At 40.8% G+C, this 15,958-nt stretch overlaps 2 protein-coding genes across 10 annotated transcripts in view; one reads left to right on the plus strand and one right to left on the minus strand.

The window, feature by feature from the left end:
* Nucleotides 1–13,405, minus strand: brsk1a (BR serine/threonine kinase 1a). 9 transcript variants are annotated; one of them, XM_087845435.1, is made up of 20 exons: nt 12,850–13,405; nt 11,999–12,807; nt 11,778–11,872; nt 11,423–11,508; nt 10,606–10,746; nt 10,231–10,347; nt 9,976–10,009; nt 8,891–8,959; nt 8,569–8,715; nt 7,917–7,948; nt 7,642–7,806; nt 7,043–7,140; nt 6,342–6,495; nt 6,123–6,183; nt 4,480–5,110; nt 4,211–4,259; nt 3,967–4,090; nt 3,439–3,649; nt 2,897–2,986; nt 1–2,610 (listed from the first exon to the last, which is right to left on the minus strand). In XM_087845435.1, the coding sequence occupies exons 2-20, from the start codon at nt 12,081–12,083 to the stop codon at nt 2,399–2,401; spliced, it is 2,601 nt and encodes an 866-aa protein (XP_087701561.1). In that variant the 5' UTR covers nt 12,084–12,807; nt 12,850–13,405; the 3' UTR covers nt 1–2,398. The 9 variants fall into 9 exon arrangements, with proteins under 9 accessions (XP_087701561.1, XP_035770238.1, XP_035770239.1 ...); XM_035914345.2 differs by having other exon boundaries at nt 4,480–4,756; nt 6,342–6,492; nt 11,999–13,405; XM_035914346.2 differs by having other exon boundaries at nt 1–2,598; nt 6,342–6,492; nt 11,999–13,405.
* Nucleotides 12,257–15,958, plus strand: part of prr12a (proline rich 12a) — a 24,242-nt gene continuing 20,540 nt past the window's right edge. The window contains exon 1 of the mRNA XM_035914343.2: nt 12,257–12,357. The gene's annotated coding sequence lies outside the window, so the exon portion shown is untranslated. The remainder of the gene's footprint in view (nt 12,358–15,958) is intronic.

Raw genomic sequence — 15,958 nt, forward strand, 5'->3', positions numbered from 1 at the left:
TATGAATTTAGGGTTTATTACTGTAACCATAACAATAAGGTGGATCTCTCTTTATTTTGACCATCAATTCAATCATAATTGTTCTTTTTAATCACAGGCAATAGTTATAATAGTGCACTTTTTATATTTAAATTATGATACAGACATTTCTTTTTTTAAACACCTTATTCTACTGACCCTTATGGATGGAGAATAGTTTACAATCTTAGCCAGAGTTGGGTCAATGAAAAATGAAGGTGACGTGAAAGATGAGGTGAGCAATCAGTGTGTTTAGGACTGTGAGGCAAACAACTCCATACAGTTTCTCTTCTTGTGACAATGGGAACAAAACAGAGGTGAGGAAGCGGGACAGACAGGTCAAACGGACAAGGCATTAACACAGGAGATAAAGCCAACAAGCAAGTATTTGATGTGCTCATGTGTGTTTGTGACAGAGAAAACATAGGCCTGTTAAGGTTTGGCTGTGTTGGTTAGTTCAAAATCACTGGGTCAGTCGGGAAAATCCACACATAACTACCTCAAAATGCATCCGCTGCAAAGTGCTCAGCCCACTCTCATTCAGTCGCCACCCACCCGTCTCGCACACAGATACCAGTTACCAGAGATCAGTGTGAGTCACAGAGACGCAAGATACAGACAAAAGCTCAGTGGGGACGTGAGATGAGAGGAACTGCTGCTATCGAAAAAAAAGAGTAAATAACAGGAACAGGAACGGGTTTCTTGGGTTTGTTATTGACACATTTTGTTGGCATGAAATCTAGTTTATAAAACAAATACATGACAAAACCCTCCATAAATAAATAAATAAACAACAGACAGAAAAATCGACAGATTAGAAAAAATGACGTTAAAATAATAAAGTGTAGCACTGTGTGTCTCTCTGAAATCCTTCTGCACTCTTGTTGCATATTGCACTGTATGGAAGACTGTGATGAACATTGACTAGTCTGATAGAGTACTGGAGTAATATATGTGACTGCCTTGAGTTGCTACGTCTGCTTGCAGAATGGCGACTCTTAGTGATGAGCAAGGGTGTGGCGATGGATACTTGGCTTGTCGGTGAACACTGAAATAACGAGCATGGGGTTAGGAAGTCCTGTTCAACAAGAAGCTGACACCTTTTTTAAAGTCCAGCATCATGAATACGTCCCATTGATGAATTTCCTTACTGTGTATCTTCTTTTTTTGTTTGTTTGTTTGCTTTATTTTGACATGAGTCAGTATATGAATACTATGGCAACAGGAGACAAAGCTTGACGAGAAAGGCGGTTTCTGTTTGATCCACAGGCCGGTGATGCTCTTCTCATTCAATCTGGGCGCAAACAGCTGTGATGAGGTTCATGAAGCTAATCACGGATAGTGACGACAAAACAAAGCTTTCATATATTACTGTTCATATTTCTGTTCAAACACTTTTCTTCAGAGCAACGAGGGTCCAATGCAAAAATCGTAGAAGCATTGTTTCATATTGTCTCTGAGTAAAAAGCAAATATAAAAGAATCGAAACACTTAACTCTGAATGAATGCCTGTCGGAAAAGCAGCTTCCACTGTCAAACACTGTGTGGAGTGTCTCAGTTGCTGTCTTTACTGTGATCACTGTGCTACTGACATCCTTAAAAGAAATGTGTAAACATAAATAAAAACTAAATAAAAAAATATCTTTTTTGTTCACATTCACTTACTTAGCTTACTTTGTTGGTTTTCTTTACCTTAGGAGGAGACACTGCTGGAGAAAAACAGGACCTTCACTGAGCTCATCGCCACTCACTGGGGCGGCAGCAGGGTGCTAACTCTTTAGGATTCTTCTGCTGAGATGCATTCACATTTCTTTTTAGTGGGCGGGTTTAGATGTTGTTTGATAGTGATATGAGCGCACTGATTCATTTTAGGAGTAATCTCGAGAACCATCACAAGACTGTTATTTCTTTTTTTCCTTTTTTTTTGTGGTGTTGGATACTGTATTACAATGATATGGTAGACTAGCCTATCTGATCATATCAGCATCCTTGAGCAGGCTGATTCGCTAACTGGCATGCACATTAGCACTTCAAAATTCCTAGTTTGATCTGTGAAGCTGAACCTATGATGAATACCAAACTGCTCATTCACGTATTGTTATTATTTTTTTTCATTAAAGGGCGGTTTGTTAACACTTGTTTCTCATTTAAGGGTAGGAATCCTGGTAATCATAAGATTGGTAGAATCTCGAGTTGGAAAAAATGTGCATGATGGGGAGGAAAAAGGCTCAATCCTTGCTCTGTGGTCAAGCACCTTCAGTAACTTAGACAAGGAAGAATAGGAGTAGCTCATGGCTTGCAGGGATACTTGGAGATGAAATTACACTGTCTTCTTTCTGGTGGAGTTCAGGCATCCTGCTGTGCAGTCTAACTTTCTATCCTATGGTTGGGATTGGGTTCCGTTGGAGGACAGCAGTCGGGTTCTCTCTTTGGCTGAGCCTCTGCGCTGCAGAACTCCCCCGCTGCCTCCTATGCCTCCGCCATCTGCTCGGTCACCCCACTCGCACCTGTCGCCCCCACCCTCAGAGCGCCTCGAGTTTTGGCGGGTGGGGGTCCCGTGGGGCCGACTGTTCTTCTCATCTGGGAAGGGATCAAGAGAAGAGAACGGGAAAGTCACTCTGAATGTTTACAATCCACAGGCTTTACGGGTCAGTGGCAGAAATGCAGGTGTGAATGAAAGGACCTGATTAAGGTGGCAGCTAATCTTCCACCCTATGCTTTGCTCACTATAGTCTAGGAACTGTGAATCATGCAAAGCTATTATAGTCAGCTCCAAGAACAAATATGGATCTAGAAATCAGCTCAAAGACTAAAAGTGAAACAGGGTGAATTTCTACAGCAGTGTGTGGAAAAGTATTGTGTGGTTAAGCAATCTTACCAGATAGGGCTGACACCAATGGGTGATCATGGGAGCTGAGAAGCTGCGCTTGAATCGTTTCCACCACCCGTCTGAACCTGCGACTCGGACCTGAAAAGGAGTCACACACATTTAACTTAGAGTAGGTACTGTTCCAAAATAATATGATCTTAACGTCACCTGATTTTTTTTATACATCCAAAGTTATTTTCAGAAAAAACCCCTCAATTTGGTAAAAACAAACCAAACTTCTCAGATGAATGAGAACCCAGTTTCAACTTAAAAATACTGCCCAAAAACATAAACATTTCAGGAAATGTTGAGTATTTTACTATAAGGTTTACTTATTAACCCTCTTAAACCCCTTTACTTATTAAACCTCATCTTGCTATAGCTTTACTTGCTGACAAGAGTATTATTGATTCTTCATATAACTTTCCAAAGCAGGAAGCTGTTGAGCAGATTTCCAAAAATTGAGATTTTTTCAGGGAGCGACATAGTTTTGTCAAAATGTTTAACATTTCAATCCACCATTAGCTAATTTTAGCATCTGCTTTACTTGCCTGATATGAGGGTGAATGTCACGCTGTAAATTCCTGTCTCCCTCCTGCCCTCCCTCTCGTTTCTCTCCCTGTCCCGCTCCCTCTCGCCCTCGGAAAAGGCAATGTCCACCTGGAACTTGACGGGCTTCTGGAAGACGGAGGGACCGCCGGAGGATTTGTATTCGGCTCGGAAGCTGGTCTGTGAGAGGACGCTGTGACTGAGGGATGGGATCTGTGTAGTTGGGAGACAGAGAAGAAGCAGAGAGACCGACAGACTTACGAGGCGGGAGAGGTATGGGGACCGACGTGAGTATAGGGAGACAAAGGGTGAGGGTGAGGAGAGGAGAGAGAAAGAGTGAGCCATTGGTGAAAGCAAAGTGATCCATCTACATGCCACGAGTGAGCAAGATCAAATAAAGATTAAATAAAGAGAAAACTGAAATAATGAGAGAAATGGAGTGTGTACAGTATGAGAGCACAAGTCAGATCCAGCCAGAGCCATGCTTTGATCGCAAGAGCCGTGAAGGACAGTCCAAATCAGACACTCACAGACAGGAAGGCGTGGACAATGTCAGCTTTAACAGAGCTCAGCGGTTTGTCTCTGATCACCACGAAGATCTGCTCCTCTTTCTCCAAGCCGATGAAATTCCCAAACCACGATTTCTTAGCTAGCCTGGTAGCCAGACAAAAGAAATACACAGCATGAGGAGACACAGACAGCGCAAACAAACGGCTTTATACCGTGAAAATACGACACCTCGACAAATATTTATCTCCAGGAGCTGGGACTCACTCAGGGCTGGATTCTGGCGTTAGGCTGGACATATCCTCTGATGTAGGAACTGTGAGAGAGACGAAGCACACACAAAAATTCCGCAATCGACATTTGACAGATTGGAGCAAAAGGAAAAACTAACTCATAGATAATCCTCAGCGATTACAGAGATGAAAGCTGAAAAAGGAAATCAGTGTATTAGAAGTAATGAAATCTTCTGAAGCTATAATCCTACGCACTAAAAGCATAACTCCCACAAAATATGAGCGCAAACATACAGGACTGACCTTGCAATTTACGCCGATGGAATCTTGGTGAGCCCAGGAGGTTGTTCTTGAAAGAATTGAGGCGAGTCCTCCAATGGGCAGAGCTGCTGGCTGCCATGCCGCTCCCCCCTCCTGGACTGGAGGGTGGGGTCAGCGACAGTGAGCCCACCCCTCCCCCTCCCTCCGCCCGCGAGGAGGATGAGGACGAGGAAGAGGAGGGCGGGGTGGAGGAGGGGTGGTGAGGGTGGTGAACAGGGGTGCCCAAGGGTGTGGGCAACGGAGAGCCCTGGGGAGTGACCTGCGGCACAGAGTGGGCAGAGTTTGGGTAGAAGCTCTTAGTCACTGACTTTAGGACAGAAGAGGAAGGGAAGAAGAAACGGGGGATGGGTGACAGGAGTGGGGAAGGGGAGGGCGAGCGGGAGGATGGATTTTGCAGAGGCAAGGATTTGATGGGCTGTAGGTGGGGTCGGTTGGCGGGTCCCTTGGTGGGCAAGGTCTGGGTCTTTGGGTTTGGGGGAGCTTTGGGCTTGTCATGAGCCCGTGCTGAGCGAGGAGTGGTGGTGCTTCCCTGTTTGGACTCCTTTGTGAGTGGGGAAGCGGTGGCAGAGGTGACATCTGATTGGCTGAAAGTGAAGACGGGGCTCTGATAGGACTGGGGGGGTGGGGGTTTGTCAAGGTGAGGGGGTGGGAGACATGGAAAACAAGAAAGAGAAGGGATGGAAAATGGAGAAAGGATGGAAATGAATATCATGCTTAATGACAGAAGAGTGCATCTTGTGAGGAGTGAAAGTGCCGAATGCAGTTCTAAGTGCCGTTCATAAAGTCTTTCATTTAGTGCATTTCAGTTTTTAGTACGCGTCCTTTAAATCTATTGAAAGTGAGGGTTTCGTGACAGTTGTGGCAGGGTTAAGAATGCAGTGACACAGGACAGTGGCAGTGAAGGTGTTACTATAGAGTAATTGCTGCCAATTAAGGTATTTTTTTTACCCTTTAGGGACTGTTTTTATACATTTTCAAGCACGATCAAACCATTAATTATCCAATAAAGCATCTAATTAAGCTGTCAAATTGTTCAAATTATCATATATAAAACTAGCTCATGCATGAGGAGGAAGAAAAGTGACATGAAGACAGAAAACAAATGCAAGCCTCCTGTTGGGTGAGACAATTCATTTAAGGGACCTGTGTTGTGATGATGTGTAAAAATGACTGAGAAGACTGTTACAAAGATATTTTAGGGAGTTGCGAGGAGTGAATATTTGTTTTTTTAAAGCAGCTTCATGTAGAGACTGACATCAGCAAAAAAAAAACAATGCATTGTTACATACTGAATCAATAGTTGGCAAAGGAGTAATACTGAATTGAAGTAAACTAAATTACTACCTAGTCTGTCAACATTATCTCTGAAGTCATTTTCACTGTTGGTTTACAGTGCTGTTATTGCCCAATGAGGCTAAAATGTACACAGTACCCTGCTGACACTGACAGCTGTCTGAACTGCAGGACACAAATATGAGACTGGACTTAAAGCTATATTGCTGACAGGGGAGAGTTAAATAATATAAATGCAGACTACCAGAAATTAGCATTTTATTATGGATCCAGGTATAGTGTTCAAAGATAATGTAGTAAAAGTATGAACAAGTTGGTTTACAGAACCTTACCCTGGGACTACTGAGAGGGCTGGAGGAGAGACCGGTTGACGCTCCACTGACTGAGCGAGACCTGACAAAGAGACCCAAAGATTAATAGGTTGTTAACCGCCCCCCCCCAAAAAAAAACAACAAAAAAAACAAAAACTATATGATAATGAATTCTTGCACTCTAATTCTGCAGAATACAGCGTGTATGTACTATATATGTGTAAGAAAAACATGCTATACCTCTGGCTGTGTGCAGCTGTGTCCAGGGCCCTGCGAGGTGGTGTAGGAGACCCTTGTTCGGTGACACTCAAGACCTCCAGGCTCTTCCTTTCGGGACGGCAACGGCCGTGGCGCGTCAGCATAGGGGAGTCGACGCGCTTTCGAGGAGGGTCTGCTGAGAAACGCCACCATAAACTCATTACAAATTTTGTTTTAATTTTAAGCTTTGTGCTGTGTTTCGCACTTCAGGAATTTCTTCTGAAAAATTCTAATTCTTTCACAGGCCTCACTGCGCCATCTGTGACTGTGATAAACTTAGCTTCATTTGCATTTACAGAATTGCTGTCCTTTCCAGTTTTATCTCATAGACAAAGCTTGCAGATGTCCTGTAAAGGCTGGTATAATCATGGTAAAAGCCAACGACAACTTATAGTATTAAAGAAACAGGTAAACACACTAAACTCCAACACAAGGACATTAAGGGCCATACTGCTGTATATTTTATCTCTAATGCTAATGCTAGTCAGTGCAGTCAGTGCATCAAGTAATAAAATTATAACTTAATAGTGTTTAAATCATAACCTCAAGTAATCCCTAATTGACTGGAAGGAGAACTGAGCATACAGGAGCACCGCTCTTGAAAAAGTCGGTAAAATGTGTCTCAGACTGATAACTGTAGCGTCCTCTCTTGAGTGGATCCCTCCTGCCCCCTAATGACTGACCTACATCATTGCGCGGAGGTAAGTCCTCATCCTCATAGCTGGGGTACCGCTCTTTCCTGTCTAGCAGAAGGTAATAGATCATTTTCTCCTGGTTTTCTCTGTTGGGGGGGTGGGAGAAAAATACAGATTGAATGAGATGCTAAAATGTCATAATATTTATTTAAAAAGGAAATCTGTATAGATGCCACACAGCCACGCAATTAGCTTTTAGTAGGCTGTTCACACGGTCACGCAGACATGGATTTCATGACACAATCAGTTTATTTAACTGATCACATCAATGGGAAAAGAGCTAAAAATAAGCCACATACTCCTTCCTCTACCTCAACACTATATAGGCAAATAAGACAAGATAGGATGTTTGTGGCCAATATTAATCGGTTGCATAACATCAAATATGCTGGCTGAGTGTTAAAAGGAGAAAAAAATACAACAACAAAAAATACGCAACAGCAAAAGCAAAATATACACGGAAAGAAATATTACATGCTTGTGACTGCATTGCATATTATATGCCACAAATGTTCTGATTTTTCCAGCCATTTCAAGCTGACACTAGAAACCACATACGTGTTTGGAAGCTGAAAGAAATTACTTACTCCTCACACTGCAAGTCACGTGTGAGCTTGACTCTGTCTCGGAAACAACCGAGCGAGTGCATGCTGTCCAGCACATCTGGGTCCAGCTCAGTCAGGGACAAGATTCGCCTCACACAAACCCGCCTTGGAGGAGGCTGCTCAGGACACGGCTCGTTACGACCACCCCTAGTAGGAGTCAAACAAAATGAAGCACATAGGAATGACACAGATGTACTGTACATGATTAAATACGATCACTTCAGCAGTCACGTATGAGAAAACGGATGTATACTCACAGATACCAGGAATGTTTCTGGATGGCCTCTAGCTGTAAGGGGTGACAGGGCAGATGGGGCCATTAGTGTCTACAGTCTGTTAACAGCCAGATGGCCACAGAGCTGTGCTGTGTAAACAGTTCACATCACTTTTTTTTTCTTCTTACATCCACAAATCTCACGATTGCAGAATATTACCCATTAAACTGGATCATAAAAAACATTTTCAACTTTGCAATGTTTGCTTTTGAAAGTTTAATCAGAAAATCACTTGTGTGTGTGTGTGTGTGTGTGTTAGAAATATTACTGAGCAAGTTCTAGATGGCTCAGTTAAGTCCCCAAAACATGCTTCAACAGCTGCCACTACAATGCATCTTCCTGACTGTACAGTATTACAATGAATGTGCCAATAAAACACATACGAAATGCAACTGTGCCCCTCATAAATATCAGCTAGAGTGCAGATCCAGCAAAAAAGGATAATAGGAAAGGCTAGAAGGATAATCTAAAAGTGAATCGAGACAAAAATTATTTGTATCAAAAGCAAGAGTCCCATTAAACATATATTTTATCTTACAGAAGGAGAGGCAATCCCAGTTTAAGGCAGGTGACTGAAAACAGGTGTAAATGCATGCTGCATCTGAGGTCTGGACTAATGTGAGCAGTCTCATACCGTGAGCCTCTTTTCAGGGTTGACCTCAATCATTCCCTTCAGCAGGGACTGACAGTCCGGGGGGATGAAGTGAGGCATGTGGAACACCCCGCTCTTTACCTTTTCCAGGAGCTGGCGTAAATTGTCGTGGTCAAAAGGAAGGGCCCCCTGTAGGGCAGAGAGAGAGAGAGACAAAAACAAGAAAGGAACAAAAAAACAGATTGCATTAAAAAAACAAAAAACTGGCAAGCGTGGGATGTAAGAAAGAACTGCAAAAAACATAAGACGAGGGGATTTAAAAAAAGACCAAAGTGCACTGTGAAAACACAAGTAAAAGACTTACCACCAGTAGGGCAAACAGAATGACCCCACAGCTCCACACATCTGCTCTCCGCCCATCATACTTCTCCCCCTGCCAAACACACAAACACTTGTGATTTTATTCATCGCCGGCCATTTCAATAAAAAAGTGATTCACAAAACTTGGCACCCATCACAGGATGATTTAGGCTGATTTCAGGATGAAAAACACTGAAAGGAACACTAAAATCCATTTAGTCAAACTCAGTCTAAAAATACCATGAAGCCAGATTTGAATCGACAACACTGGATAATCTTTTAAATGCTGAGTGTCCTAAAGATTTACTCATGCTAAAAGGTGTGAACGTTCAGAAAAACAACTCAAGAGACAGACTGAACTTAACATTAAAAGTGTCATGTTACTGGTTAGTTTTCATCAGGGGTGTCAAACATAAGGCTCAGCCGCCAGAATTGGCCAGCCAAAGATGCCAATCAGGCCCACTGGAGAGCTATGGAAAATATGGGGGCATAAATTTGACTTTTTATTGTATTTTCAAACTTTTAACAGCTTTGTGAAAAACCATTCATACTACACCAAAGTAAATAAGTAAAAGATAAACAATTAAATGACAGAAAATTCCTGTTTTTTCACTGTCTACTATAGAAATGTACAATTTTTACATAGGGTTCACCACTTCAAAAAACAGGATGCTCTGTCAAATAACAAAAATGTTCCACTTCATAATCACAGACTGAGCAATAAACTAACAGAACTGTTTCTGTAATTTTATATATTTACTTCTTACAATTTAAGCCCAACACAGCATTTCTTTAGCATGCAGAAAAACTGTATTGTTGAAATTGCACTTCGTTTTTAAATATCAAAATATCTCTGAGATTAAATGTGTGATTTAACTTCTTTACACTCTCAGAAAGCAGAGTTTAACTGATCAAACACACTTAAGATCAAAGTGGACTGTACATGTCCCACAGTGTAAAATGAGTTTGACATCCCTAGTTTAGATCATGTACCTTTGGAGCAATTTATCTCTCTTCAAAAAAATGTTTTTATTTACATTTCAGACAAGAACATTTGAGAACGACATAGAATAAGAGCTGGATACTTACCCGTATAACCTCAGGGCAAGCGTAATGTGGTGATCTAAAATCAGAAAAGGTTTGCCATTAATATTAGTGAAAGTAAAATGAGCACTGTATAAAAGAAGTCACAGATCTGTGTTGTAGACGCTGTATTTTCCTGCTGACGTGGAGCCTTTAACGTTTAAAATGTACAGAGTCATACTGCAAGTTGTTGAATTATATAACCCTGTTTATGTATGTACATCATCATTCATGAAGCTCACACACAGAGTTGGTACTCACCCACAGCTGGTTTCTAACAGACTGTCTCCCACCTGTAGGGAGGCCATGCCAAAGTCAGCAATACGAATGTTGTTCTTTTCATCCAGGAGCAAGTTCTCAGGCTTCAGGTCTCTGTGACTGCACAAATACAACCAATACTGTTAGAGTTGTTGTCAACATGGTGCTTTAAATCAAATACAACTGCATGACTCTGAAAATGTGTTTGCACAATCATAATGTGTTTCACTCATTTAGTACATCAGACAACAGCTGTTTTATTGTTTAAAAAGAAACGCTCAAAATAGCTTTGTAAGTCAGTAGATGAGCCCTAAATCAACATCCTACATATGAACTTGACTCAAACACGGTTATTACAGCTCGGTGCAAAAAACCAACCAGATGGAATGACTGTGGCAGAAATCCAAAGCAGAGATGATCTGCCTGAAGAACTTCCTGGCCTCTTTTGGAGTTAGCCGGCCCTTCTTTACCAGGTAGTCAAAAAGCTCTCCTCCTGACACATGCTCTAACACCAGGTACCTGTCCACAAACAGGGACAACATTGTAATTTGAACTTATGATTCTGATAACGCTTTTCCACTGACGTGATGCTGGACCAAGCGCAGAGCCAGTTCTGCACCAGGGCAACCAACTAGAGGACCAACCAACTTTTTTGACTGAACTGAACACTGCAAAAGTTTGATGTAGTTTCTACAGGAAGAGAATTAAAGGCCCATCCCGCAGAAAAGGATATCAGTGTTTGCACTTTTGGTGAAAATGTGGGAAACAGGTTCTTAGTTTGGCACCACGTTGGTGGAAAAGTGGTGCAAGTAGTGAAAAGCAGACAAGATGCTAAGAAAAAACTATTTAAACTGAGACACTTCCCATGGTTTGATATAATAAGCTTATGATGTTGGATACTAGGACTACAATATTCAGGCTGTACTCACTTTTGGACAACCCGTCTGTCTACTCCAACAGTTGTTTTGTAAGGGTATTAAAGGATTTGAGACATACTCCTCATTAAGACACATTTTTGAGAATAAAAGTAGGGGATGAAGGAAAAGTGAGAATTACAGTAACGACAGCAGATTATTACAGCTTTTCTTGCAATATTTATACTCATCCCACTCCAAAGATTAGTATGCAGCTAGAAGGCATGCAGACTGCATTGAGCCAAAGAGCAGGGCTTTTTCTGAATGCAGAGGGAACTCACAGATATTTGTTATTCTCGTAAACATCATGCAGCTTCAATACATGCGGATGCTCAATCAGTTTCAGAATGGCAATCTCCCTTTCAACCTGGTTAGAAAGAAGGGAAAGCATAGAGAGAGAAAGATTTTGAAGCGAGGCTCATGAGCGAGTTGTTTTTCACACATCTGAACGGAGGTTAACTGTTAACTCATACAGAAGATAAATATAGTGAATATAGGACATTTTGTTAACATCTTAAAACACCATGATGTATATATATATATATATATATATATATATATATATATATATATATACATATAAGTGTCATCATTAACGTCACTGTGAGCAACACCTTCAACAGCGTCAGACTGTACCTTCATCAGGACTGACTCAGACAGCTTCTCTCTGTTGACTATTTTGATGGCTACCTTCTGACCCGTAATACAGTGGACCCCCAGTTTGACAAGTCCTGTAGATTGGATGAGAGATCAATATAAAACACAAGGGTGGCGAGTGGGGGTAGAATAAAAGCGCACAGTTTAAACACTACACAAAACACTAGTTTTAATTTCAGGAACAACTCGGCAATACTCACCTGTCTGTCCCTTCCCCAGAGTCTTTTCCAGTCGATAGGGCCCAACATATTGAGCTGACTGACTTAGAGACAGTTCCTTACTCATACTGCTCTTAACTGGAGGCTAACACACAATTATTACTACTTACTGCACTGTAGTTATTGCAATTACTGTGATATTGTACAGCTTACACAGAAGTTACTGTGGGACACAAGACGATGCTCAAATTAGAACGACTGTCTTTTTATGTCAGCGGTAACACAGACTTTCTTTGAAGTCGCTTCATGAACGTGAAAAAAACAAAAAACCATAGAAGTGAAAACTGCTGCTGATTTACAACACCTGGGTGGACGTTTTTCATCTAAACCGAGACAGCACGGTAAACATGATGTTTATTTTTTTAATTATTTTTTTTTTTTACAAAACATCTTGCTATATGTAGAATAAAGCGGGGGGAACTGACATGGCATTAAGTTTCTAGGATGTTTTCTGCGTTAAATACCAACCACTACTCTAAAGTAGGCAAACTAACGAGTCTTATTTATGTACATTAGCTTATTTCTATAACTCGCACCTTGTTATACGTATGACGTTAACGATATATGACTGTTAATGAGAAAACGTTACCCTTATATAGCCTTAAAACGAGCAGGTTTTCACGTCTGCCTTAAAATATTCATGTATTTTTCCTACGCTTAATATTATTTTTAGTTAAGTAAACGGACAAAACGTCCAATACGTCAAGTGTATGCTTGCACTGAAAATGAAATCACTGTTTTCCCCTCACTGCCAGGCCTGTTTCACAGGTCCAACAACATGCTATTTTAGCCTCGCCGCCGCTCTCCCACACAGCAGCGAGGCTAGCTTTAGCTTCAACGCCTTGACGAACGGCCGTCTCGCTCGCGCCGCCTGTCAAAAAAACCGACACCGCCTGAAGTTTCTGGGCTTCGCCAAACGGTACGATTTATTACACGGCCGCCGCATTCTCACAATACTTCGAGGTGAAACGCGCATTCCCCGCAAAACAAGCATCTTTTTTTTTTTTTAACGTAGCGCCGTCCTCCCCCTCCCTGACTCTCCCGTCTCTCCCTCTCTACATCCCTGCAAGTAGCGGATCACAGCATCTTCTCTTCTCTCCTTTGGCGTGTCCTCCTCCCCTCACCGCCGGGTACACAGGTGCAAAACACACACACACACACGCACACTGATATCCGCGGATATGGGCGCGCTATAACCAGCTGCCGTATCCCCCTCCTCGCTCCTGATGACAGTTCACGCAGGGTAAAGGCCCCTTCTATTACACTCCCTTCGGTTTTCTTGCCGTAAATCGATATTTTCTCTCCCCTCTTCCTTCCTTCGCCTCACTCGCATCAGCATCCGGGTCTCACTCCCTCTCCATCCTCTCTCCTCTCGTCTCCTCTCCTCCCCCGCCCTCCTCCTCCCGATCATCTTCCTCAAAATACGCCTATCTCTGCATTCACATCAGCACAGGCCACGCAGTGGGCTCCCGGGAGTTGCAGCGGACACCTCTTTTACTGTTTTTGTCATCGACATTTATCATTATTATTATTATTTTATTCATACATGGACGCAGGGAGCGGATGCAGACGCAATTCGTTAGGGGATATCTAGAGAGTCCTGTTTTATTTGATCATTTCTTCCTATGAGCTGTCAAATTTGAAGTGCACAACTTAGTGTAGCGTGGATAATTTAATCAAAACATACTAACATTTAACAATCATTCTGTGTCTGTTTCGTTGCACTGATTTTTTTTTTTTAAAGAAAGATAGAAAATAAACAGTAACAATTAATAAACAAACCATGTCAATATTATAGTATGACTACTTTTAGTTAGTGACTACAAAGGCATGTTTAAAATATTTTAATCAACACTGGGAAAAAAATCATAGTAACTGCATGTCAAACAATGAATTTAGTAGTCACGTAGTGGTATGAAACATAAGGCTCGGGGGCCAGAATTAGCCTGGGAGAGACTCCAGTAAGATCCACTGCAAACGTTTGAAAAATGTAAAGGGCCTAGATTTTGGACGTTTAACTGCATTATAACACGTTTTACTGCTTTTCCTACTGATAAACACCTCTCACATGAACATACTACACCAAAGTAATTACATAGTAGATGAATATTTCAGTGACAGTAAAGTTATTGTGTTTTTACTATCTACTATTGAACTTTCTGTTTCTACAGAAGAAAAACAGAAATGGTACAGAAATTATCTTACAAATAAAATGTACACAATTTTTAAAATTTACACAAAGATTTTACTGAATTTTCTTATTTACTGAAAGAAAAATGTATTTCTTACAATTTAAGCCCAATGACTCACATTTATTTATGACATATGGCACCCATTACAAGCTTTTATTCTACCAAGCAATACCTATTTTACCACAATCCACTTATGTTAATTTTTAACCGATAACACAAAGATAACATTGAAGTATGTTGAAGTTCACAGTCATCTAGACAGTAGAATAAAAATACTATAGATCCAAAAAAAACCAAACATACTTTTTTACATCAAAATCAATTTTGACCTGAAAAATTTCTGCAGGAGAAATCTAACTGCATTTTTTCTACCGGCAGAGAAAGAATCCTAATGAGCATGTGCAGTGTAGCTTGTTTCTGTTTTGAGAAATTCAGTGTGCCAGAAGTGTGCTACAATTGCCACTGATGTTAATTAATATCATATTATAATATAAATCATATTCTTCTTATTAGTAGTAGTAGTAGCATTCAAAAAGAATGTTAATTTGTGCACAAAGGAGTTATTTTTATAGTCTTGAGCAAAAAAAAATATATAATAATGCGTAATAGATTATCAGTTTGCAAGACATTTTTACACGTTGCTGTTTAACCATATTGGGGTTATTCCACCTCTATTCCAGTGTGTTCGAAATAAAACGTCCACCTGACCACCTCAGATCTGCATGAAACAATTCCAACGGAAAGCTACTGTTCTTCATGGAACTTATTATTTTACTATTATCAGAAAGGTTTATTTCTAATAATACTATTTTTCCGTTAAAAAAAAGGAATTATGGTCTTTTAACTTTTTTCTAGCATTTTTAAAAAACTATCTACAAAACGGATAAAACTCTTTGAGCCAGATCTTCTTTTTATTTTAAGAATAATAAAATGTTAAATATCTGGGTCTAAGGCTCTATGTACATGGGCTGTCAGGAGTGTAACTCAAGCTAACACTGAAAGATGGATCCCTGAACCCTTAAAATAATTGGATGTCCAATCTCTGACAGCATTTAAAGGCCTGCAGAAACCACAGTTTTGCAGGTAGATGACTGATATTTTATTTACAGCTTCTCATGCACTAGGCACATAATATTCTACAAAACTGTCAAAATCAGATGATTGGTTTAGAGATATCAAAGCTCGAATATAACACACACACACACACACGTCTGGTTTGCTATCCTCGTGGGGACATCCCATTGACATAATGCCTAAGTCAACTAAATGAAACTTTCTTTTATACCTAACCATAACCCAACTGTAACCCTGACACTAAAACCACATTTTGAGTGACATGGATTCTGGTCCCCAGGATGGCTGTTGGTCCCCTCCAGTATAGTAAATTTCAGACTTTGGTCCCCACCAAGATAGTAAGAGCCCCCCCACACACACACACAGACAATAGATGTTTTAGAAAGACATTGCTGTACCACTTGAATTTTCATCCAACCTCAGTGGGAGATACCGCAGGTATTACACCATGTACCGAATCCAAATGAATCTTTCTTGAAAGAGCACATTTTTGTTAATATTATATCCAAAATTTGTGGTAGTCTTCTCATTTTTTCAATATAAAGTTTTGAAATACTCATGTAGAGCCCCTCACATATGATGCCTGAAAAACATGTAAAAACAAAACCATATGTACCTTCATATATGACTTATAGGAATCTCAAATTTTGCACAATTACAATTAAGAAGTTTATTT

This window comes from Neolamprologus brichardi, chromosome 8 (genome assembly GCF_056152115.1).
Source record: "Neolamprologus brichardi isolate AB-2024 chromosome 8, ASM5615211v1, whole genome shotgun sequence".
NCBI classification, from domain to species: Eukaryota; Metazoa; Chordata; class Actinopteri; order Cichliformes; family Cichlidae; genus Neolamprologus; species Neolamprologus brichardi.

What these genes read in the sequence shown, in the direction of transcription:
- brsk1a (XM_087845435.1), bottom strand. Translation starts at nt 12,083, where the DNA reads ATGAGTAAGGAACTGTCTCTAAGTCAGTCAGCTCAATATGTTGGGCCC. An exon ending in CTGTTAGAAACCAGCTGTGG is followed by an intron (nt 10,010 to 10,230) that starts GTGAGTACCAAC and finishes TTCTGATTTTAG; the next exon opens with ATCACCACATTACGCTTGCC. An exon ending in ACCTCCGCGCAATGATGTAG is followed by an intron (nt 6,496 to 7,042) that starts GTCAGTCATTAG and finishes GGCGTTTCTCAG; the next exon opens with CAGACCCTCCTCGAAAGCGC.